Source organism: Ceratina calcarata, unplaced genomic scaffold, assembly GCF_001652005.2.
Source record: "Ceratina calcarata isolate Rehan_Ccalc_2016 unplaced genomic scaffold, ASM165200v1 scaffold185.2, whole genome shotgun sequence".
Taxonomy (NCBI): Eukaryota; Metazoa; Arthropoda; class Insecta; order Hymenoptera; family Apidae; genus Ceratina; species Ceratina calcarata.
Window position 1 is genome coordinate 1,757 of NW_017139975.1, and position 23,275 is coordinate 25,031.

Genomic DNA, 23,275 nt, shown 5'->3' on the forward strand with positions numbered 1-23,275 from the left:
GCTAAATCTGATTAACCCCCATAAGTACCCTCCGGATTGAGACAGAGGGTTGAAAATTGGCACAAGACGTTTGCTTTGGACACTCTATCGAATGGCTTATTGCAAGTTGAATTTCCTTCAAGAGCACATTTTACCATCTTATCCGGCTTTTTATTTCTTCATTGTTATTGCAACCTGCAACTTAAAAAACATTTTCCGCTGTAGTAGATTCCCTCTGCCCCATTCAATATGCATACATCGACTATGTAAATTGTCGAATAAACAAAAAAAAGTGAAGTGCCTGGGTTTCGAACACACGGAGCTTCGAAGGCTCCGAGCCGAGCCTGGAAGACTTCGAACCTCGAGGAGAGGAGACCGTGATTTTCAGATGCGCTCGATTCACGCAATCAGCACCGAAGTTTCCGACCTTCTTTCCGAAGATGTCCGAAGACGGCCGAATTTAAAATTCGCTTCACTGACGCATCAGCACGCACACAAATTTCATCCACTCGGCTAAAAGTGTCGATTTAAGACGCGGCCGCGGACCGATGTTTATAATAAAAAATTATTGAATAAATGTCGAATTTCATATTAAATCTGTCTTGCGTTTAATTTCATTACCCTGTGTACTTCCTGACCTGCGGTTCTGCGAGTAAAATTTGTATTTTTATATAATCAAGTTACATATTGTTAAATTAGTAGAAACATCTCCCGACTTGACATAATTAACTTGCTCGTCCGTCCAAGCTACCGCGGCTATCACTCGAGCGAACGATTCCCATTCCCATTCGACATATATATATATTCCTATATCCCATCTTCATACTGCCTGGTACTGCCTATAATGTGTATATGCTACGGTGGACCTGGAGGTTCTTATCTCTGCTACGGTGGAACCGAACAGGGTAGATTTCTCCTAAAGGTTCTGCTACATGCTAAAGGTGGACCATCTTCCCCAGTTGGCCGCAAGGTGCAGCACTTTCGAAGCGGTCTTACGAGAGAACAAAGGCATGAGCACTCTCAGTTTCTCTCTGTTTCTATGCTTTTGAAGCACCATCTGGTACAAACTTAGAGCACAGTATCACAGTATACCTATTATTACTTATTACTCCTTTGAACGGAAATATAGGTTCCCACGTGCTTCAACTTCAACGCACATCTGAATAATTTTAAAAACGTTCATGAACCAAGATGATAACGAGTTCATGAGATAATATATTATGCTCGCGTGCAATTTTTATATTAAAATTGATATATTAAATGCGTAATGTAATTTTCCTGTTCCTACGTATAATTCATATTTAATCTGTAAAAGATGCTCTATAAATATCTGTATAAACGTTTTTTAAACAACGGGACACATTTTTATGCACGTAGAACTAATTCGATATCGGTTCGAAATTCCGTGCACAGTAGGCCTGCTGTGATTTTAGGAATAGAATCAAGTTGCGACGATACAGGTTGTGGAATTGTTAACAGTGATGGAATCGTCATAGGTGAAGCACTTACCTCTCAACAGCTTACTCACTTAAAGTAGTTAAACATTGTCGTTACCGATGACGTACAAATGTAAATCGTTTGTAATGAGAGTTTCATATGATTCTAGTTTCGGTGGGATAATTCCCACATTTGCAAGATTGTTGCATACAAGCAACGTTACTAAGACTTGCGAGGATGCACTAAGAGCTGCTAACATGAAATTAAGAGACGTTGATGCTATAGCTACAACTGTAAAACCTGGGCTTCCTATGTCTCTTAAAATCGGCACAGAGTTTGGGAAGTATCTGTCAAAAATTGCAGGGAAACCTTTTATACCTATACATCATATGGAAGCCCATGCTTTAACAGTTAGAATGAAAGAGAAGGTCTGTTCTAAGATGCTGGTGCTCCACTGAGTGTGAAATCAGGAGGAATGTATAAAATGATCTTTAATTACAGGTTGAATTTCCATACCTCGTTCTCTTGGTATCGGGAGGTCACTGCTTATTAGGAATTGTTAAGAATGTAGATAAATTTTATTTACTTGGTAGTAGCATAAATAATTCACCTGGAGAACTTTTTGACAAGGTAAAATTAAAATGAGAGCAACAATTTTAAAAATATTTTTATTTGATTAATCTCCGTAGGTTGCTAGGAGAATGAAGCTAAGAAATATTCCAGAGCTTAGTAAATTAAATGGAGGATTGGCTGTGGAAACAGCGGCGAGTAAAGCAACGAATATCGATCAATTTTTATTTCCGCCTGTAATGACTAAATATCGTGATTGTAACTTCAGCTTTGCTGGCGTAATGTCTCGTTGTAACTTGTATGTAGAATTGGAAGAGAAACAGCATGACATAATTGCCGATATGGTGATCCCTAATGTATATAATTTATGTGCCGCGGTCCAGTTAGGTGTTACGATACATATTTGTCAGAGAACTCAAAGGGCAATAGAATTTATTAAGAAACTGTCACTAATTCCTGAAGATAGACGTACATTGGTATGCTAAAGTTATTCAATGATATGATTATGTCAATTTTTAGTTATTATGTACTTTATTTTAACAGGTTGTATCTGGAGGAGTTGCCTGCAATAATTTTCTAGCTAAGGCATTAGATATTCTGTGTACAGAACTCGGTTACAACTTCGTAAGAACTCCTCCTAAATTATGTACTGATAATGGAGTGATGATAGCGTGGAATGGAGTAGAGAAATGGATGGCAAATGTAGATGTTATCCGAGATCCTAATGAAATTGAAAAGATACAAGTAGAAAAGCGATGTCCATTTGGAGAAAGTTGGATTGAAAGAGTGCAAGAAGCGAATTTAAAGTGTGAATGGGTGAATATTAAGAAAAAACTCGCTATTTAAAATAAACAAATAATATTTTTATACATATCCTAGTATATACAATTCTTGATTTCCTTTTTGATTAAATGAGCGTTGGTGCATACTGTTTGGATTGACGTTTTAACTTGTTGTATAACTGTTCTTCAAGTTTCTCCGTATTTTCAGTAACCTTTTGTTCTTCATATTTGTCAATAATATGTCTGATCTTTGTTTTAATTTCGGTTATTTCATCTGCTTTGTTCAACTTCAAAGACGCGGTCAAAATATCGTCAAACTCCAATACTCGTTTCGGTTGAATCGACTCGTCGAATTCGGATAGGAATTTTCTTAAATTCTCTAATTTCGGCTTGATCTCTTCATAGATTTCATTCGCGCCAGTCGTATCCATTTTATTGACAATAATCATAGAAGGTCTCTCCAACAAGTCAGGCTTGTACAGTTCAATTTCTCTATTCAGCAGAAGCACGGTTTCTAGGCAAGACCTGTGGTCGTGTTTGAGAGAGATCTGGCATCCCTGAATATCTACGATGAACAACAGCAGTTTCGTTCGTTCTATGTGTTTTAAAAATTTATGACCCATTCCTTTGTTAATATGCGCGCCTTCAATTAAACCAGGCAAATCGGCAACAGTAATTTGCCTGTAATCTTTGTAATCGATGGTACCTAGTTGGGGCCTCAAAGTTGTAACTGGAAGAAATGAAATGATATGAAGGTACATAAAAGACGAGACATCGAGTGACATTAAGGTACATAAAATACATCAAGTAAACTCACATGGGTAGTTAGCAATCTTTGGTCTAGCCTTGGAAACAGCATTTAAAAATGTACTTTTTCCTGCATTTGGGAAACCTATTAATCCGACATCCGCAAGTAACTGAAGATCAAGGACCACAGTACGACTTTCTCCTTTGAGACCGCAAAATCCAGTTTGTTCACATCCTCCCAACCCACCTTTGGCAATCATCAATTTCGTATTCTCTTTATTTAGTTCTCCTACGTTAGAACTTGCATTATTAGTATTCCATATTATTCACACCTAGTAACACATTATAAATTGCTCGCAGTACCTAGTTTAATGCGACTATCGTCAAAAATGGTAATACCCGTTGGAACAGTTATGGTTAAATCTTTGCCAGGCATTCCAATAAGTCCCTTTTTGCTACTATCACCTCCGGTCCCTGCTTTCAATGCTACATGCTTCAATTGGTTCTTAACTTTCTGTAACGTTGCTTTTTCTTCCGCGACAACATACACGTTCCCTCCGGCTCCTCCAAGTCCACCGTAAGCGGGTAATCCAGAACCGCCGGTTCCCCCAGTCACGTGAAGACGTAAACTATCAATCAGACCTTCTCGTCTAAATTTCCTCGGTATCTAAACAATTAAAAATCGTTCATCCGTAAATTATACTTTCATTATCGAAGTATTGAAGGCTGTTGAATTCGGAAAATTCACCTTCTTAGCGTAACCTAAAACGGCTCTCGTTAATACGACCATTTTTACTCGATATAAAAGCTGATTTCAGATTTAAGAATAATCAACAGGTTTTATAGGCATTTTAATATTATAGGCTTATGATATTAATCTCCACCGAATTGCAATGATTGACAGAATCGGGACCGACAACAATATGTATACATATAAACACACGTCACAGACGTGCAGAAGCCTGAAGCATTTGATACGATCGTCAGATGGCACCAATCTAATTCTAATTAACGCTTGCAAGTGGAAGATGCATAAAAAAACTGCATGTTACATTGCAATTTCAGCGGAGGACATTAAGAATTAAATATCGGGCGCGGGTACAGCGGTAATAAAAGATTTTTTTAATATTCTTATTTTACACGCATATATTGCAACCGAAATGCGATAAGACTTTTTTTGTCATAAAAACATTGTATAAATTATTTCCTTTAGAGTAGTACACCTTCGGTATGCATCATTAGCTGTTTTAAAATGGAATATACCGTTTTATATAATCAATATCATTAGGAAACATTATCAAAGGTAATTAAACTTGAATTGCATTAGAAACGTGTTGCAGACACGTGACGATGAACGCGTGTTCGTTTAAATTAGCGGACCTAAAGGTATGTAAAGAAGAAATGGAGAAGGAAGTGTGAGAATTTTAATGAAATCGTGAAAACAATGGCGAGACACAATTCGCATTTTTTCTGCCAAATCTTTTTATCCTTTTTTACGGACCATCAAGTGAGTGGTCTAGAAATGTAGAGAAGTAAGAGGCATCCGTAGAAGATATGTATTTCAATTGTTACAGAAGCCGATGTTTAAATGTTAGCCGCGGGATATGGTATCGGGTTAAGTGAAATCAATTGCAAAGTTTAGCAGGAATTAATTGATGCAGAAACGTATAGGAAAGAGTGACGATGCAGGGAAGGAGGGCGGAGATAGAGGCGATGCATTAACGTAGTTGTGTTCGTTGTTTGAGGAAGCCGGGAGGCTCGTCTAACGACGTATGCGTTAAAATTAAATCCAGCCAGAGGCCGACGGCTACGTCTTGTCGACGGCGACGACGACGACGACGACGACGTCGCGACGAGATGCGTCCTCTAGCTCAGTCTCAAGAGCACGCCCTAGCTGTACGGATGTTCTTATCTTCGATTTTTTTTTCCTCGTAATCCCGTGGTTTCGTCGTCGGTCCTTTCGGTCACGCTCATTCAGGGGATTCTTTCGTAATCGACTGCGTAGAGAGGTGTGGGCGCCTACTCGTTAGGACTTTTCTCTTCGCTCTATTCCTTCTTCTATCGCTTCTGCTTCGATCGGGCACGAGGTAATTAAAAAGAAAAAACATGTCATGCTTTCCCTGTAGCGGCTTAGATCCCCGCGTCGACTTTAAATGGATCAGTGTCCCGATTTCTCACGGCCGACATTACGGTCCGAATGAACTAACGTCCGCTTTATAATCGATTTACATAAAAGAATATTATTCCTTTACTTTGCGCTGTGACATTTTTGAACGACATGCTCGTTCCTCGAATCGTACGAGTGCTAAATATGTATGCACGTACTTAAGCATGCATGTATGTACGTTCAAGAATTTATGCCAATTCACTATAAACGATTCGCGCGGAGTGTCGATATGTGCGTTTTAAACTTGGTTAACTATTTAATTCCAGATAAACACTTTTTTGTTCAAGTACGTCATGAAAAAAACTAAATTCTTTTGACATGAAGCTGATGAGTTGATATGCAATAAAATTGAATTAACGTTTGTTGGGAAACGATCGGCGGAGAGATCGCGTCGTTCCTTATTCGATTTTTTTTTAATGATCGTCCGATGGAAATTTCGATAGGAGTGGGGAGCGTCATCGAGTTTCTAGCCTTGATCCTTTGCCAAATAATTGATAGGGAAAGCGTAATGCTGTCACATTCCCGCGCTAATTTTATGTGCAACATCTACGACGCACAACTGACAACTGTCATTATTCTAACAATATGTCCGCGCGTCATCGTTAATTTGCTAAAGCAATCAGTAGGCGAATCATTAAGCAAAACGACACGTTATTTTTTTATTGCCAATTCCCCGTGTTCTTTTCTCTATAGATAAAATGAATCGGGACGACGAAGACTTTGGAGAGGGTTTCATCGCGGAATCTCATCCACTCAGGCCGACGCATCTTAATGTTCCCCTCAATGGTCGTCCTGATTCCAGAGCGCCCAGTATCAGCAGCAGTGTCAGTGATTTGGACGTTCCTATTTATGCCAGAGAGACGACGATACCTCTTTCTGCCCGAAAAGTAAGTCGACTCCACAATTTTTCGAACTGTCTTTCAACATTTTTCGATAATGTCTCTACAGGACGATCTAATCCTAGAAAACTAAGAATGCAACCATGTCTGCAAAAATTTAACGCTTGCATGTCTTTTCGCTAATATTCGTATGATCATTTTTCATGTACGAAAGATGTAATTGATGGAGGCGTAATTCAAGTAAACGCGTGTAGATAAATTGTTGATTTTCGTCATTAAACGCGCGTCCTACACTTGTTGGTTATGTATGTATGAATGTATGCACGTACGCGATCCCTCGCGTATAGGAAACAGCTTATATTGAATAAGATGAATACTGTTTGTTAGGAAAATTTACACAAGCAAGAGTGTTCGAGTGGATGATGATGATGATGATGATGATGATGTTATGAAGGACAGTGACGTGTTGAATACACAGATAAACGAATTATATTTGTGTACAGAGTACGCGTAGAAAGACGACAGAGCCTGATAACAATACGATTTATTTTTAGATAATTGTCGAAATTGTACTTATTTCACACTGCACGTGACGCTATCCTCGTTAGCCTTTGTTTAACAAAAAGTATGATTACGGCCGCGGTCGCAGACATTTGTTCAACAAAGTATATGCTTCATAAACGAACGACATGAACGTGTGGGGTAATAGAAAACGTGACTTCATTTTCCAACAATATTAGATTCATCGTTATTATTCGAGGTCGATTCGTGTAAGAGAGTATCAATCAAGAAACGTGATGACTATTCTTGTGTACCTAACGATGCAGGCAGTAAACAGGGTATAAATGACGGGAGCGGAATTCTTTCAAACGGTAATCCTTGACCTTGCACATCGCAGATCATTGATCGATTCTCTTGGAGTTCGCGCTGAATGCCTTTGGCGTCTAGTAGTAGTAGTGCTTTCTTGATCGAACGATCTGTAGTTTCTACGAATGACGCAAGCCGTGCTCGAAGCTACCGCACGTAGATACGTATTTGACCCCAGTTAATGGAATTCTAAGCATTCAATTAATATGCCCTTAGTACCTATCGAATAATTAAACGATACTTATAGCAAAACACGTTACTATCTTAACATTGTACAATTATCTATTTTATAACAATCTTATTCTGTTAATTATTCTGTTATGTACATAATAATGCAACGTGTGTATTAAATTTGTATCGATATCGTGTTCTAAGGAATTCTTTAGACAACGTGTCTTTCAATCGTCGGAGTTTGTAATTAGGATCGGTGTCTCTCTAGTTTCTGCTTTATATTTAAAACAACGTTGTCAACAGGTGGATTTCCCTTTCGCTTGATTCCTATTACGAAATGCTGAACTATGGGCGTCTTATTGACCGAGACATTGGTTCCTCTGCTGTGTCACAGCAGTATTGAAATTTTGTTTGGTAGTAAAATTAACGTGTTCTACATCTTTGCCTATATTTTATTTACTTAGTTAAACGATATCTGATAGATATTTAATATTCTTCTAACTTTGGAAAGAATGTTCAGTTGTAAGCAGATTATGTGTTGAACGGTTTGAGAATACTCGAGGAGCTTGCTCGTGAATGGTCAATCCGATGGGTGTGTAGCGGGGCACGTCACCTGCTGGTCTCTTGTAATTTCTGTAGAACGAGCTGACGCAATAGGATACGAGAGTTACGATATCACGAACATGAAATACCTTTTTAGGCAGGTACATATTTGGCAGAGCCGATATCTCATAATTATCTGACTCGCTTTTGTTTACTTTGCAATCAACCGCGTATCTATCTCGTCAAGTTATTGAATCTATTATGTATTTATTTCGAATGAAATACAACTTGTAATCGTTTTTTTCTTGAATTAGCTACGATTACTCGAAACGATATCGTTCATTCGCTTTTCGTAATTAATAGACTTCGGACATTCATACAAAATGAAACATTTGTAATTCATCTTGTGTATTTAAATACTTTTATCATTTAAGTATTGCAGTATGCACTCGCCTCTCGATATTCTATTTATACATTTTTCTATAAATTTACGAAGTCAGTAATTATAGAGAAACTGAACGTTTACAGTTGGAAGTAATCCTAATTAATTAATCTCACTTCAAAGGATGCTACCTTTCGTCGAGCACGTAGACCACAGCTTCCCAGAAATGTTAGTCATTCGAAATGTGAATGGACTTTCCTAAAATGTCTGCGCTTTCTATCTTCTTCTCGGAAGAATTTCGTATACAAATATTTTTATTTTATAAGAAAGTTTCGTGACTCGAGTCCATGTAAAATCCGGAGATCTTTAACTATGACAGACGCCTCTGACTCGAAAAGAATAGGGCATTTGAAATGCAAATAATTCTCGTACATCGACGTGCCACCGGAAATGACTTTGCGTTCTTTAGATATATCCGTTTAACGTACAGAAATAAAATATTGGCTTGAAAATATTTGAGAGTAACGTTAAATTCTTACTACACCTGTTACAGTATGAATTTATGAAAATTAGAATACATTATTTCTCGCGATCTCTTACAACATTACATTAATCGCACATACAACTCGATGGCTGTTTTATTATTAGTATAATATATTAGCAAAGTTGGAATTCAGCTCTTAGCATTATATATAATAATAGTTCGAACAAAGAGGTTGGGAAGGGAGAGTATAAAGGAGAGAGAACGATTGTTGGGGGCTCGCCATCTGTAATGACGTTGATCGCATATATACGTACACACATACGTACAACACAACCGTTCGTTGCCCACGCCATGGCGTCAATTTTACTTAAAATAATTGTGATAAACAATCCTGCGTCTTCCTTATTCACATTTCGTTTCCTCCGTCTTTCGTTTAATAGAGATATAACTCGAAGTTTAACGAACTGATGTCTATTTCTGTATAATAAAATTATCTAAGTTCTCAAGTTCAATTAGCGAAAGTACGCGTAAACTTGAAGTTCAAAACATATCGATCTACCGGCATACATTTGTTCCAAATAGGCGCGCGTGGAGGCGCAGGCTCAAGAAAGACACGTACGACAGTCAGTAAAACCTCTCGCGTCTTTTTCCGATACTCCGCGTTATTTGTTAACGAACATTATCCGACGTTCATATTACGCGAAAAGTATTGACATAATGACAACAGTAAAAACGTTGCTATCCGTGTTGAGCGATTGATGTGCGTAAGGACTTGTGTACATTGAAGTAGACACGAGCAGAAGAAGTACGTCGACTTGCAAATTACAAATTCCACGAGCTTCGAGTACATACGCATTTAAATAAAAGCTGATCGTCGCGAACCTTACAAGGTACAGTGGATTTTGCATAATATTTCCATGTAATGATGCTTATTTGAGGTTAGATATATCTCGTCTGATCGAACCTGCGTGTAATTCGATACATGAGAATTCGATGCTGATAGTTGCCTAATACGACGAAGTATTATCGGGAATCGTCGGTTGATTACAAAAAATTCTATATTTAAGTAATAATAAGGCAATATCATGGTGCGAAAGATCAAACTCGGTTTGTTATCGCGTACCAAATGTTAAATTAAAAGCACAACACCGAAAGAGAAGCATGCTGGCTTGCATATTCATCGAATAAAAACCGTCGGAATACATTATGAGTTACTTTTAATTCGTAAAAAGGTTTTCTTATGTATTCGATGTACGTAATCCTTCGGTGCAAGCTTATTGCACAAGCCGATACTTTCATGAATCACTGCGTTTCCTGAACATGTAAAAGATGAAGCAATCTTAGATTCGGGATTGCAATAGAAAGTGCAGACCGGTAAATTTTCGCGCTTGCGCTCGAAATTATAGTGGGTGGTGTTCGCCCACTGTTCTCTCACTCAGCAGGTATAAGCACACGGGAATCGAACGCGGACTTTCCCTCGGATACACAGTTGAACCTCAGTCTCCTTGTATCACGTCATCGACAATAAGTGCGTACATACGTACAGACAGGTTTCGCTGGTCTCGTGCTTCTCATTCACGCGGCAACGTAGGTAATTCTTCTGAAAATTCATTCTGATCTTCCTGTGTTCTGACTTCATGCGAGCTCGACACACGTTAAGGTCTGCAAGGACACGAGCATTGAAATTGATTTTCTTCTGTCGGAATCGTTAAGGAATAAATAATTGTTCATATTGGTAATCATCGACTTCCAAGTGCAAATGCTTTTTTCAAGGAATCGTTACAAGCAGACGTGCCTTAGTCATTTTTATGATGGTAGTGTGACTGGCAGATATTTATCTCTATTGGTGTCTATGTATAATTATTATTATTATTGTTGATCATTATAGTTGCAATTACATTATAGTTGGGGTGGCGGCACGCTATTGAAATTACGCGATTATAAATTCTGTACTTTATTCCATAATCAAAAATTCCTAATGATTGTTCCTCAACAAGTTAATCTCTGAATTCCTTCGGAGTGATACAGAATTATCAAGGGCTGTGTCACTTATATAATGTTTAGTCAAAAGATTTTCTTTTGTACTGTCAGAATTGTTTATATACAATTTATATATAATCAAGTTACTTGCTGGGGGATGATAACCCTTCTGTGATCTTTTACAATCTTAGTCTAGGGGACATGTTATATCTCCATCAATTACAACACTCAACTAACTGAAATGGATTAATGTACAAGTATGTATATGTACTTCAGACAAAGTGTACAGTCCGGATTGCATCAGAAATGTTGGGATTTTCACGTGTAATTTGCATCATTTATCTTATATAAAATGTCATAAAATGAGTACTTAGTGTAATAATGTATTAACATAATCGTATGACGAAATTACTTGGTATATTTCATCACGGAGCCAAACAATTATTCCATCGTGTCGATTTTCTTTATGGGCTGATCGATGAAGAAAAACTGTTCACGTAGAACGCGAATTGTGTATGCTGACGCTGCGCCGTTCGTTGACAATGCAGTGTCAGGGAACTGTCAATCTTTTTAGAGCGCAGCGCAGATTTTATAGATCATAAAATTCTTAAGCTACATGTGTCTCGATACGCGTGTTTGAATATTCAAATAAGAAACTGTCCGACACGCACAGACCGTGTTGAACTCTTACCCGATATCATCTTTAATTTGTTAATTACGAAATGATAAGAAACATTACCAAGTTTAATCTACGAACTAAATTCGACTTTCACGATTTGCTATCTATTATTGCTCGTACTTTTTTTTTGTAACAGTTGTTTCGTAAATCGTTTTATCGTTGATGTTAATTTAAATATTTTGGTTGAACAGTGATTTAATTGTGAAATGTGCATTTATGTAATTTACGATTTATCTTTGCAAGCTGCTTTACGATGGCGATGGAAGGGGACAAGGTACCGTGAAACAAGGAGATTACTGTTAACACTCAATAACATTTAACACGATTAATTAATATTTAATTATACACGGTTTAGTCTAACAATGAAATTGAGGAGAAGGTTACGACGCCGACTGCTTTGACTCCGGCACCAAAGGTAAAGGAATTTTCTTAAAAATTTCTGCGAAAATCATAGAGAAACGGAGCCTTATCTCTTTCTCTGTTTGTCCGTTCGCATTTAGTCTGTCACAGAGGATAAGCAGTGGGTGAGTACATTATGACAAACAACGTATCGATGGGCATGAGTTATTTTTGATAAAAATAATAAATTCTACAGTTTTTTGTTTCATATTTTTTAAATGAACCGTGTTCGACGAAATCGCCTGTAACCGGTGAAGAGAAAAAGCAATCTAATCTTGAGTAAAGTTCTTGGCATGTCGAATGTCATCGGTGTCTCGCTCATTAAATTTTGATAGTATCGATAAATACTGATAAACTCTCTCGTGCTTTTACTGCATTGTCACACTTCATAAAGAAAACAATTTGTACACGCGATACGTAGTCGTAAATACAATAAATTTTCTATACGCGGATACGTTATTAGATTTCATTTCAGTCTCATATTTCTAGATATTGGTCGCATGTGGCTACGTAGTGTGTGTCGCGCGTCGTTGTTACATTCGTGTTTTTTTTTCCGTCCAGCGATAACGAAGTCGAGTTCACCGAACTGTGTTTCAATTATCTCCGAAATATCCTGGTTCTTCTATTTATTTTCATGAAACATTCCGAAAGATCGGAAAAAACACGAGCCTTAGTAGTTTTCCATGATCGAACGACATGGTCGACCGCGGCTGATGAATAGACAGAGTCACTAATTATTTATAATTAACTCCTTTGTTTCGAACGATAGTCGGAAAAATTGATGCACGATCGACAAATGCGTCGATCATCTCTTGGAAGGATAAATGTATCGCGTCGTTTAAGTGTTCTCCAGGTTGCGTGACATTGACAGCCTTTCCGACTTCAATATCCTTAATTATAAAATTGGTGTACTAGACGTGAGCACCATCGTCAACAGGCTACGTCCGGTTTTCCATTGAGACGGTACTAGCTCCTAGTAACAAACGAATTGCTCCCTTATTCTAGATCGTCCCGTACGTTTTGTTCAGATAAAATATTTTAATTGCAGTATCGTATCGATCTGTGATAAACGATGTTATATAAATTGATTATTTTCGAACGAGCCTGTAAACCCGATATTGCGGTAGATGAAATGTAAGCTCGTCTCGCGGAACTTTGGTTGAAGATCGATGAAATCGAGACGCGGATAAATGTTCGGAGAGACAAGGACAAACGTAAGAAATCAAGACCTGTGGATGATATCTATCTGTGTTAAGGATGTATTGGCTATACAGTCAATCCCAAAAGTTTATGTACCTTAGAAAAACGCATTTCCTGTAATTAAAAATAGTACACTTTTCATCTAATTTCGATATTTAATGAGTTAAGTATGATTATTTGGCATTTTACTGATGTTGACAAAATCCGACCATTCCACCGTCGAAACGGCGAACTTTTGGAAAAAAATTTCGTTTCTCCTCAATAACTCCTAAACCGTTGGAGATACGGGAAAATTGCATACGACCTTTCTTGTAGAGGACGACGAGATCTACAATTTCCATGTAAAACTTTTTCAATGTCGTTAATAGTTTACGAGATATTGACGTAAAACGAAAAAACAGTTTTTTGCAAATTACCCGTTAACTATTAATGCTAGCGAAAACTTTTTATATAGAAATTGTAGATGTCGTTGTCCTCTACAAGAAAGGTCGTATGTAATTTTCCCGTAGGACCAACGGTTTAGAAGTTATTCACAAAAAACGAAAATTTCGCGAAATCTGAAGGGTGTACTTGGAAAAATCNATATACATATATAGCCTATACATCTTTAATACGTCGTATGAATTTCGAGTGTTTCATTTATATAGCTTAAGCACGTACTTAGTTTTTTAATCAGGAAAACGGATAACGATCGGATCGCCAGGTGGTCAAGGGGAATAGACGCATATTTCACGAAATCAGCATCCGATAATTGTACGCCCGTAATTCTAAGCGATTTTTTTTTTAATGAGGAAACTCAACGTCGCGTTCTCTGGTATTAAATCAGGACGTAAATGTTAATTAGAATCGTTGCCTTGAAAGGCTTAAATTCAGTGAAGTTTGAGCTGGGGTTCGTAAGGCAGAGTTCCGAAAGAAGAGAAAAGCACAAGAGCCGGGGGTAGTACGTATACACGTGAATTCCTGTTCTAGAATGTTCAACAAAGAGAAAAATTCGTCTCGTGGTCTCACAGTCTCCTGTACGTCCGTAACAGAAAAATTGGTTACCAAGTGAAGATAAGTGTACGGAAACAAAGGCGATATAAATTGGTGATTAAATTCTCAACAGTTTTCCACAAGCTGATAGAATTTTCCATTGAAGATAGGAAAGGAAAATTTTTAAGATAATGGACGGAGACGAAGATAAACGTTGGGGTAGTTTCCAGTTTGCCCTAACAATCCTGAAACGTGGTAATTTCTTCAGAATTCCACGGTCGGATGAAATGCTGGATTTCGGTGAGAGAGACAGAGAGAGAGAGAGAATGAGAGAAAGAGAGAGAGGGGTAGCAGCATATCCAATGGGATTCGTTCGAGGGGAGCGTGAGGCAAAGAAGAGAGGGAGGTATGACTCGTTTCGAAAATCGGCTTTCGTCTCGCACACACGAATGTTGTCTCTCAGTAGCTTTCAAACGCGGTCGTGACACGGAACCGGTCGGTCTCTTCTCGCATCCGCTTCACGTTCACCTTTTCCACACGGGATTTATTGAAAACAAGGGAACCGTTTGCATAACGAAGTGCGATTACCAAATTTTTATTTTATCATGACCAGGGAAAAGCCACAGGTAAAGACAAATCTACCTTTTGTACGAACCGCCGGCTCGCGACAAGGGTGAGCTATCTACAAAATCGCCTATCTTTACTCATTCACGAAGATCTACTATAGAAGACTTCATCATTTGAAAAAGTACTGCTTCTGAACGATCTATAAGTTGCTTGTTAACTTAGATAAACGACGTCTAATTGATAATTGTTTTATTTAATCGTCTACTTAGTATTACGTTTCGTTAAATATTTGAAGAACTACATGGATTCATTCACTGCTGTACGATTGAAACAATTCAACGGGCGAGATATCTCGCAAACCGTACTTTCCACAGTTTCGCCCACACTTCTCGCTAGTCGGCAGGACACAATGATAATTTATTATACATATTAATCTCACCGAAAAAGAACATGATATCGGCGCTCCAGTTTTCCTCTTAACAAACCGACCACGAGTGTTTATCACATACCATATAATATTTATAGAATACCTCGGTTCGGTGAAATATTTCTTGAAATTACTGTATCGTGCTTGTTCTGTGCATTGTGAACAACGTGCAAATGTTATTAGTGTTTTACCGCTAAATCTCGACGCCCTCGAGGTACATAGATATTTCAGGAACAGATATCAGTGTTTTGATTAGTCTAATTTTTGTTCCAATTGAAACTCCCGGTGCAATGTTCTTTTATTCAAATAAAAACGTAAATATTCATCGTACGCTTTATCTCTAGAGGTGAAAGATCACTTTTCAAGATTCTATTTCTTTTCTCTTCTCGCCGGCATCGTTGTTTTAAGGACATCTTTGAAAACACGGTTCATTTGAAATCCAACCCAGATATCCGCGAAAGCGCTGATTGCGGGAACGTGTATTCAGGTGTACCGGCAATTTTTCCACATTTTTCGTTGGATAAATTCGTTGTTTGACGTTGAAATGTTCGGTTCGTTGGATATAAAAGAACATGTCATATGTTCAGGTGGAACCGAGGAACAAGAGCATTCGTGGCTGTTGGGTATAGGAAAGGTCGACATGTCCTCTATACGGAATGGCGCTCATAATACATATTACCAGACGCAATTGAATAATGTTGTTTAGCCGAGATTCGTTCCTCGCGTTCGTCTTTCTTCCGTACAATACCGCCGGCTGTCGCGAATCAGATTCCATCGAATTAAAAGTGAAAGGAGTTAAATGAAAGATGACATTAATCTGAAACTATGTCAAGTCTTGCGTTCGACCAAGGTTGCGTACGCTGTGTACGTGCAACGCCGAGTCGAGGTATGCGTCGGTGACATTACGACAATTGTCCTAGACAATTTACTCTCATTTTCCGGCCACGTTTCTGCCAAGGTATTATAGCTGAACGTAAAGCACTTGTTTCGGTACATTATACGTATCCTTACGTATGTACAGTGAATACGCTAATCTACGTACGTACGTAATTGTTTATGTTAGTATTTATACTGTGATTAACAGAACGAGAATGTGAAATCTTCTATTATTGAAAAGGAATTTCGTAGTACAATCTTTCAGTAGGTATGGAATACAGAGTACTTAAATATATTATTTTATTTTATTTTATTTTATTGGAAGGAGAAAAATATTCACTTGAACTTATGTTAATTCAGCAGATATGTAAATTCTACTTATATGGATAGCCTCTTGCAGTTAATTGTCGAAGATAATTTTTTCGCCATTCGTTTTTCCTCTTTTATACCGAGTACATTTATAGTAGGAAATTTGTCAAATTGTTAATTTATAAACTACGTCATAATTTCTATTCGTATCTATTCTCTTAAATTGTGGAAGTCTCCACTTGGACGTTTGTAATTATTAAAAGGTAATCTACATCGTACGACGACTGACGCAAGCTAATATGCAAATTCGTATCTTTACTATCATGTATATTAACCAAACGCTTATAAGAGTCGTAATAATGAGCGTACAAATGATATTAAAACATTCGAACGCGAATTGTTATTTCTGTATCTTCATTTTGTACTTGGAATTTTGAAATCGTGCAAACAGAAAATCGTGTCTTATATATTCTGCGCATTTTTATTTCGGAAATTTCACTTTACAAAACAAATCGTTTAAATTCTCGGAGCTATTTTTATTTGAGGGCATCAGCATGAAGGCAACGTCAATCTTCTTATTTTCGACCAGGGAAACGTGGCGCGAAACACGCATGAAATGACATGTTAAAGTTTTTCTTTAAAAAAAAAACATGGGCAAACTTTTATTCTGATTTTTATAATGTCTATAACAACTGTTTCCTTATATTTATACACTGTTCTGTTGCTCTTCGACTTATGGTCTAGTTACATTACTCGACACTGATAAAGTACCAAGTTTTAAATATTTTCCTTGCAGGTATATAACTGACCCTACTGTATCTTAGACACACACAGCGTCGAAAATTCCTCGAAAGTAATTGATAATTCGGTGGTTTGGATACGTAAAATGTTTGCGCTCGTGACAAGCCGCGGCTATAATTAGGACGGTCGAGGCTACCACGAGACTCGTATGTCAGAGGCTTGGCTGTGCGGACCAATCGGCATTGGCCGTGGTCGACACTCCCCCGTCCCGAGCGACTGCCGACGTAGACGTGGTTCAAAGGGCGAAAAATTTTCTTTATGGACACCGTAACAAACCGGCATAATATAACTTCGTCACTATTGTTTTCCCAACAACTGTTTTTTCCAGACGAGTGGACTTTGTGACTGATAAGCGTGTATATACTATTTTTTTCAAGTATCAATTCTTGGACCCGAATTAGACGTATCTAAGAAGAGTAAATAAATCTTAACATACACTGTTCTCATCGTCAATCATTTCGTTTTTCGGATTGATCACTCGGAAATGTTGGCCACGTTCCGAATGGGTATAGTAAGCCGGTTAAAGACCGGGAAAAAGGAAGCGGTAAAAGCGAACCATGGCAATGCTCTTCAAGAGGAACGCCGAGCCTTGCCGCATTTCGTATTATGCATATTCATGAGAACTAAAGAATAGCCATGATCGGGGATAGGCATATTTTTATTGTGGCGAATGTTCTCTCGTTGAATGCTCGCCTTCTAATTAATAGTCCCTTTCAAATATACGCTTACGTAATAATAATGTGTATGAAGTAGCAGCATTGTACTTGGGAGGTAATCTCAATCCTGTTGTAATGAAAGTAAATAAAGTGAACAATAAGACGTAAGAAATGAATTGCCTAGTCTTACCGAGAATAGTATCGCAGGTCGTTATACTTCCTAATTGCTCTCTTCGAATATGTATTTGCTGACCCACCTTGAGAATAACAACGTGTCCTTGTTCGGGCCACGTCTCAGAATTTCAAGAAGTAGACGCAAGCAATAAAAACGCGTTAAATGTACTGTTTCACCGGATCGTTCATTCGATTTGAGAAACACTGGCTGGTAGATTTCCTTGAGATACGTGTGCGTGCTTTACCGTGTACACACGATGGTCCGCTTAGACGTGGTGTGGCGCGGTATAAAAATGCATGGCGGGGGTACCGACCCGCAGAGTAGTCTTTGACACGTGTTTGAAAACACCGGAGTCCGATATAATTTGCATAAACGTCCGAGCGATCTTCAGTCTTCGGTCAACTCCCAGCACGAGTTCTGTTTTACACATCAGTGAATCAATCAAAATATCCCTCGATGACTCTGAAAACGATCGGGCTTGAGCAGATAACTTATTATGGGAGAGCGGTAAGACACAAGTTGGGCTCTCGGTTCAGTGAACAGTTTGCTCATGATAAGAAATATTTTCGTTATTAAACGCGCTCCATTATCCGTCGTTTTTATCAGATCTCGGACGGATATATGATTTATTAAATAGAAAAGTGTTCAGTAGATTCGACTCGTTCTTCTAAATGAAATGAAAGTGATACTATCCTTATCTTCTTGTAGCGGCATCGGATTAAGAATGTAAACTGACGAATATTTAACGTTATAGATGTTCGCTTATTACATAGGAGGGGATCATCCATGTAAAAACGTATTATCTCTTATGTTGCAGGGTTTGAATGGGCGATTAGCATTTGCTATTGCAGCTGCTGCACTCGGATCATCATTTCAACATGGGTACAACACCGGTGTCGTTAATGCACCTCAGCAGGTATTTCATAAGAAGAGACGTATTGTCAGCATTTTTTATACGCAGCGCCGACGTCAATCTATGTTATAAATCGCGTTTATTCGCGCGTTCTTGTTTTCGGCTAAACTTAATTTTTATTGTCCGGTCACTTGCAGGCTACGTATTCAATTTCACATCCGCGTCACTAATTAAATATTTAAGACTCTTGATTTAAACACTCGAACAATTTCTTCCCAACTCATGGAAATTTTATACGAGCTAATAAGTGGAATCGATAGAAAAAGTTAATGAAGCGTTTAGTTATATAATGATTCTTCACTACTTATCGTACGATTTTAAATGTATCTACGTGATTTTTACTTTTTTTTTTTAAGCGCCTAATATCGAATGCATGCAGGAACATATTATTCTTCAAGAGCTTGAAATATTTTTGTATTATATTTACATAAATATCGATTACAATGTAAACAATTCCGACGATCTGTCGCAGCTTATCGAGGACTGGATCAGTAACTTGAAAATGAACCGAACCGGTGTACCGACGAAACAATCGGAAGTTACGATGATATGGTCGATAGCTGTGTCGATATTCTGCGTGGGTGGCATGATCGGTGGTTCGCTGGTCGGGTGGATAGCCGATCGTTTCGGCAGGAAAGGCGGTTTGCTGTTGAACAACGTCTTGGTGTTAGCCACGGTGATCTTCGAGGGCTTCGCGAAAACGGCCAACAGCTACGAGATGATAATCATCGGCAGATTTATTATCGGTATAAACGCAGGGTTGAACGCTGGACTGGCACCCATGTACTTAGCAGAGATATCACCGATCCATCTGCGAGGCGCTGTTGGTACGGTTTATCAGCTAGTCATCACTATGTCGATTCTGGTATCGCAGATCCTTGGATTAGAACAAATTCTGGGAACGAGCGAACAGTGGCCGCTTCTTTTATGCTTGACGATCGTACCTGCCATCTTCCAAGTCATCACCCTTCCTCTGTGTCCCGAGAGTCCAAAGTATTTATTGCTGGGCAGAGGGAAGGATATGGAAGCTCAAAGAGGTACATTAACAAACGTATTATCAAATCACGTGTACATGTTCTTTAGCGAACAATTTTTAACTGTATCATTATTGGATCGAGACGTTCATCTCAACGAGACAATTGTTTCTCGTAGCTCTGTCCTGGTTGCGCGGCACAATCGAAGTTCACGACGAGATGGAGGAAATGAGAACGGAATATGAATCGGTGAAGCTCGTGCCAAAGGTCACGCTGAAAGAACTATTTGTAAATCCTACTCTAAGAATTCCATTGACGATCGCGATCATGGTCATGTTCGCGCAACAATTGTCTGGTATAAACGCCGTCATGTTCTTCTCGACGAAGATCTTCACGATGGCGCAGCTGGATAAAAACGCCGCTCAAAACGCGACGATGGGCGTCGGCGCGATGAACGTCCTTATGACATTTATCTCGTTGATACTCGTTGAGAAAGCTGGAAGAAAGACGTTGTTGTTGATCGGTTTCGGTGGAATGTTCATCGACACCGTTCTCCTCGCGATTTGTCTCGCTTTCGCTGTAAGTAATCGTTTTCAAGAAAATGATTTTCGAAGGGAGCGACACTGTAATGTAATCGTCTGCTGTTTCCAGGACACGTCTAGTACAGCAGCGTACTTCTCCATCGTATTGGTGATCATGTTCGTAGTTCTGTTCGCAACCGGGCCAGGTAGCATTCCCTGGTTCCTGGTGTCCGAGTTGTTCAATCAATCGGCGAGACCCGCGGCCACGTCCGTTGCCATCGCGGTCAACTGGACAGCGAATTTCATCGTCAGCATCGGATTTCTACCTCTCCAAGAGGCGATGGGCGCTTACGTATTCATTGTTTTCGCCATGATACAGGCGTTCTTCGTCTTCTTCATTTACAAGAAGGTGCCCGAGACGAAGAACAAAACGATGGAGGAGATTAGTAGTATGTTCCGACAGATATCGTACCAGTAAGAAATTTCTTCTATCTCGTGTTAAGAAATTAATTACAAACATATTTTTAAAACGAATGAGCGTTCCCAAAGATGAATGAATCGAACGCGGATATTTTTTAAACAATTACGAGACTCGCAGCGATTAAATGTATTTTTTTAAAGTAGCTTATCGCCGCCGCGTTTCCGTCGGGAGACAATACAAATTTTCGATCGATCGCGTTAGTTCAAACGATTTTAACTTTCTGACACTTGAAGAGAATCTCCAACAAACCGTATACGTTTTCTTTTCGAATGAATTTTCGTTTTATTTCGGACACTGTCGGACCGCTCAAATTTTTCAACAAGTTTGATTTCTCAATTGAACTTAACCGTAGTTCCTATCATTACCGGCACAGTACACTTATCGCGGAGGGAAAGTATCAGATTAACGATTGATCAAAGCCGATGGTACAAGCTGTTTATTTTTTAACAAGCTCGCTCTTCCTTTTATTTTCTCTAGACAACTTTGAACGGAATTAATAACATTATAACATACTCAAAATATATTTAATCTTAGGGGAAGGCAAGGCTCAACCTTAGTTGAATGGATATCTTATTTATAAACTGTAGACCCTTGATCAGAGATCAAAGAGGTTGCAATATCGGTGAGGAAAATTATTGATGAATAAATGCACGAGGGAATAAAATATGTTAACTCGCAGTTCCTTGAGAGTGGCGTTGAAAAAAATATACGTATTCGTTTTTTTATGCTTACAAGTTATTCAGCTTGAGAAAAAGTGGGTTTAATTACATCGTGAATTAATATTATCACTCTAGTCATAAACAGCGGTATTTGCATGAATTTCAAATCTAGAATTTTTCAACGTCGCACCTGTTTTGTAGAAATATCTCGCATTTTCGTTTCGAACAAATATTCTATTCAACTGTCTAACTTTCCCGAAAATAGGAATTATTTTTTTCGCATCGAATTGATTTCAAATATTTATGAATCTACGTGTATACCTGATACGGGAGAAATATGGGATAGGAGCTTGTTGGAATTCATGAGATCCATTCTCGGGAAAATTTTACTATTTCATAACGTATGTTCTTTTTTTAATCGTCGCCTCGAAGTTTCCTTTCGTCATGTTCGTGTGTCTGTACACATGTCTGTGCGAACGATACGCTTTACATGAGGCAGAGATGTTGAAACGAGGAAAGGGATGAAAAGTACTGTAATAATTGTACATAGAAATATACATATATAAGATAGCATCGAATAGCGTAGTTAAAAAACTATATTTATAATTGCATGTAACTAGTGAATGTTCAAATCTGTATATCAGCGTTGTTATATTTATTAGGTAATTTAATTAATGTAATAGGAACGGTAACCGAAAAACGTTACGTTGAATGTATAGTCCTTAGAAAGAGAATTAGATGTTGTGCCGTAGATCATGAGTCGAAAATAGTATACCGTTTTGTTTTTCAGATTTATGTACATCCATCCATCCGTATAATACTCAAACCATGACCATTGTATGCTTAACACTAAATTCATATCCGAAAGTTCGTGTTTTCGCGATGTGCCGGTGAATGTTACAAAACGAAATGGCAAATTCACTATCCATTCAGCAATTCGTATTTTTTTCTCTTTCTTTATTCTTCGACGCTCAAGCTGCGTAGGAACTCCGTAAATGAAACTAATAAACGACTCGTATGATACAAGTTTAAGGGACACTAAACTTGTATCCGATCGATCTAACAGATAAACCATTATACTTTTGTATATAGTTCTGTTTATAGAAGTTTTTACGAGAAAATCAATTTTTGTATCTCGATCACGTTTTTTAGATATATTTACATATTCAGTAAATTATATTTACGACGTTGTTATATAATACATATATTCGAAGAACGTCATATCAATGAGCGAACCAATATGAAATGCAAATCGATTTGAACGAAGTAATGATTGGAATAATCGTGAGGTCAACTTACACGATTATTAATTATACTTGTAACTATATGTACGAGGCACACCGAGGCGCATGGCTTTATCATTCTTTAATAACAATTTCGATATAGATGTAATAATTAATTAATGCACACAGAACAGCGAATAATTAATTTTATTTACCTACTAACTGTACTACTGGAACAGAGTTATTTTGTTCAGTTAATAAATAAGAAATCCGTTTTATTATTTATGACGTAGACGATTAATGTGATTTGGTTCTCCGATACGTATGAGAGTGCAGTTTTAGTTAGTAGGTATAATTCAATCAGAATTCGCGAGAGGCAATAATAGCTACGAATAGTTTAGCGTTGATCGAAGGTTCTGTAATCAAAATTTAGCTTTATAAAAGAGAAGGCACCCGAATTATACAAAAGCTGAATACAACGCAACATGTTTGTAA

At 38.1% G+C, this 23,275-nt stretch overlaps 3 protein-coding genes across 8 annotated transcripts; 2 read left to right on the forward strand and 1 right to left on the reverse strand.

Moving 5' to 3' along the window:
• The first annotated feature begins 1,019 nt into the window (after positions 1-1,019).
• Positions 1,020-2,921, forward strand: Tcs4 (Threonyl-carbamoyl synthesis 4). Its single transcript, XM_018038167.2, has 5 exons — positions 1,020-1,512; positions 1,586-1,844; positions 1,918-2,046; positions 2,106-2,462; positions 2,530-2,921. Exons 1-5 carry the CDS (start codon positions 1,295-1,297, stop codon positions 2,830-2,832), a joined length of 1,266 nt encoding a protein of 421 aa, XP_017893656.1. The 5' UTR covers positions 1,020-1,294; the 3' UTR covers positions 2,833-2,921.
• On the reverse strand, positions 2,828-4,507 carry LOC108633142 (GTP-binding protein 10 homolog). Its single transcript, XM_018038168.2, has 4 exons — positions 4,264-4,507; positions 3,879-4,182; positions 3,586-3,804; positions 2,828-3,498 (listed from the first exon to the last, which is right to left on the reverse strand). The coding sequence occupies exons 1-4, from the start codon at positions 4,303-4,305 to the stop codon at positions 2,894-2,896; spliced, it is 1,170 nt and encodes a 389-aa protein (XP_017893657.1). The 5' UTR covers positions 4,306-4,507; the 3' UTR covers positions 2,828-2,893.
• An 869-nt stretch (positions 4,508-5,376) lies between these two features.
• LOC108633151 (solute carrier family 2, facilitated glucose transporter member 1) lies at positions 5,377-23,275 on the forward strand. 6 transcript variants are annotated; one of them, XM_018038181.2, is made up of 8 exons: positions 9,565-9,858; positions 11,871-11,901; positions 11,983-12,042; positions 12,128-12,151; positions 18,827-18,925; positions 19,395-19,959; positions 20,075-20,475; positions 20,548-23,275. In XM_018038181.2, the coding sequence occupies exons 2-8, from the start codon at positions 11,881-11,883 to the stop codon at positions 20,893-20,895; spliced, it is 1,518 nt and encodes a 505-aa protein (XP_017893670.1). In that variant the 5' UTR covers positions 9,565-9,858; positions 11,871-11,880; the 3' UTR covers positions 20,896-23,275. The 6 variants fall into 6 exon arrangements, with proteins under 6 accessions (XP_017893668.1, XP_026666887.1, XP_017893670.1 ...); XM_018038183.2 differs by lacking the exon at positions 9,565-9,858 and adding an exon at positions 10,197-10,559; XM_018038179.2 differs by lacking the exons at positions 9,565-9,858; positions 11,871-11,901; positions 11,983-12,042; positions 12,128-12,151 and adding exons at positions 5,377-5,602; positions 6,376-6,569.